General features: G+C 38.8%; 1 protein-coding gene across 1 annotated transcript; it reads right to left on the bottom strand.

The window, feature by feature from the left end:
* Positions 1 to 1771: 1771 nt before the first annotated feature.
* On the bottom strand, positions 1772 to 2176 carry LOC124409159. The gene has a single exon (XM_046886575.1). The coding sequence runs from the start codon at positions 2174 to 2176 to the stop codon at positions 1772 to 1774; it is 405 nt and encodes a 134-aa protein (XP_046742531.1).
* Positions 2177 to 2527: the final 351 nt, after the last annotated feature.

Genomic DNA, 2527 nt, shown 5'->3' with positions numbered 1-2527 from the left:
TTTTATTCCAAATTAAACGATCGGGATATATCAGACGACGACTATGCACATGCATGTGAAGTTTGGCAAACTTTTAACGTTCAAACTTTGGGAGAGTATTCAGATTTATATCTACAAACAGACGTATTCTTACTAGCTGACGTTTTTCAAAATTTTCGACAGAATTGTTGGACAACTTACAAACTGGACCCATTACATTACTACACAGCGCCCGGTCTGTCGTTTGATGCAATGTTAAAGTGTACCGGCATCGAGCTCGAGCTTCTCATTGATATAGATATGATTATGTTTATAGAAAAAGGTATCCGAGGTGGTGTGTCGCAGTGTTCGAACAGATACGCAAAAGCCAACAACAGATATATGGAAGAGGCATTCGATCCACAAGTCGAAGAATATTATCTCATGTACTTCGATGTTAACAATTTGTACGGTGCTGCTATGAGCTTCGCTCTCCCATACAGTTCCTTCGAATGGGTATCAGACTTCAGACAATGCGACGTTCTTACCATCTCGGACGATGCGGAGTTCGGTTACATATTAGAGGTAGATTTGGAATATCCTGCGGAACTGCATGAAATGCATAAAGATTTACCACTGTGTCCGGAGCACTACATACCTCCGATCTCGAGTACTAAGCAACCGAAATTGACGACCACGCTACTTCCCAAACAAAACTATGTTATTCATTACCGCGTTTTAAAACAATGCTTACAATTAGGTCTGAAGTTGGTTAAAATTCACAAAGTTTTCAAATTCCGGCAAACACCATGGCTAAAAAATTACATAGATTTGAATACTGATTTACGGAAAAAATCGAACAACGAATTTGAAAAAAACTTTTATAAATTAATGAACAACGCAGTTTTCGGTAAAACAATGGAAAATAGTAGGAAGTATAGAGATGTCAGGCTGATCACGAAATGGGACGGAAGATACGGTGCTCGAGCTACTATAGCTAAACCAAATTTCCATAGCTGCACCATTTTTGATGAAGATATGGTAATAGTCGAATTAAAGAAAACGAAAGTCAAACTAAACAAACCTTTGTATGCAGGTTTCTCCATCCTGGATCTTTCGAAAACTTATATCTACGATTTTCACTACAATGATATTAAGAATAAATTTGGCAACTAAGCAAAATTAATGTACACTGATACAGATAGTTTAGTATATCACATCACCGTCCCCGACGCATACCAGTGTATGAAAATGGACTTGCATAAATTCGACACATCTGATTACTCAGTCGATAACGCTTACGGAATGCCTTTAGCAAATAAAAAAGTCCTCGGCCTGATGAAGGATGAAAACAACGGTCGAATAATGTTAGAATTTGTAGGATTAAGAGCAAAGTTATATTCATTCAGGGTCTTAGGAGATAAGAACGACAAAAAACCTGCTAAAGGGGTTAAGGGATCAACGTTGAGAACAATAACTTTTAATGATTATTTGGAATGTGCTTTACAACATGAAAATTTGATCAAAAGTCAGAATTTATTCTTGAGTCAAAAGCATGAGGTTTATACTGTGGAACAGAAGAAGGTGGCACTGAGCTGGAATGACGACAAGCGGATCGTGTTTCACAACACGACCGACACGCTTCCGTGGGGCTATAAGCCTGGACCCTAGCGTATACGTTTGAGCTTTGTAATTACCGTATCGTGATCTATAGGTTATGAAATATAATTGTACAACGTTGTTTTATTATATAAGATGTAAAATAAAGACACATGCCTATTTGCAATAGAATCTCATTTATTCAATAATGATGTTACACGTCAGATTCATTTATCCAACTGTTGTGTGTACTGTCAAAACCTAACCATTTAACATATAATTTCTTTCCACGCTTTTTGAGAACCTTTTCCACGAGATAGATGTCCGGATGTTCAACCTTGAGGAGCTCCTGTTCGTAGAAACCGCACGCGATGGGTTGATTTTGATAGTCTTTGAGCTTGTACGTGAGAGGATGAGTATTTTCCACTCGGCTTATTGTGAATATTTCAGTCGTCCAATTGGGAGTATAACCTTTCTCGAAGACGTTTTTGAATTTGCTGATTCGGACTTTGTCGCCAGTTCTGAACTTTGTCGGTTTGATAGGTATCGCTCGAAGCCCTCCGTACGCTTGACGCAATAATTGCTTCTCGTTTGCAACCGTGACGTCCGATGGTTTCATTCGTATGGTTCGGTGTTTGGTGTTGTTTTAAGCCAATACCAAATCAGATAAGATGTCGAACCACTTGTAGCTTCCTTGCATGCTGAACTGTGTCCACATTTTGCTTTTCAGCGTACGATTGAAACGTTCACAGATCGAAGCCTTCAAATTACTGTACGTGGAGTAAAGTTTGACTCCATAGCGTGTCATAAGAGATCCGAATTTTGAGTTGTAAAATTCTGTTCCTCTGTCGACGTGTAATTTTTTCGGTACACGTCCTTGAACAAGCACAGATTCCATCGCCTTTGTAACATCATCCCCGGACTTGCTCTTTATCGGTACAGCCCACGCATACTTTGAAAAAATATCAAT

Source organism: Diprion similis, chromosome 8 (assembly GCF_021155765.1).
Source record: "Diprion similis isolate iyDipSimi1 chromosome 8, iyDipSimi1.1, whole genome shotgun sequence".
Classification (NCBI taxonomy): domain Eukaryota; kingdom Metazoa; phylum Arthropoda; class Insecta; order Hymenoptera; family Diprionidae; genus Diprion; species Diprion similis.
The sequence above is the reverse complement of the archived record's forward strand: the minus strand, read 5'-3'. Positions and strand labels throughout refer to the sequence as shown.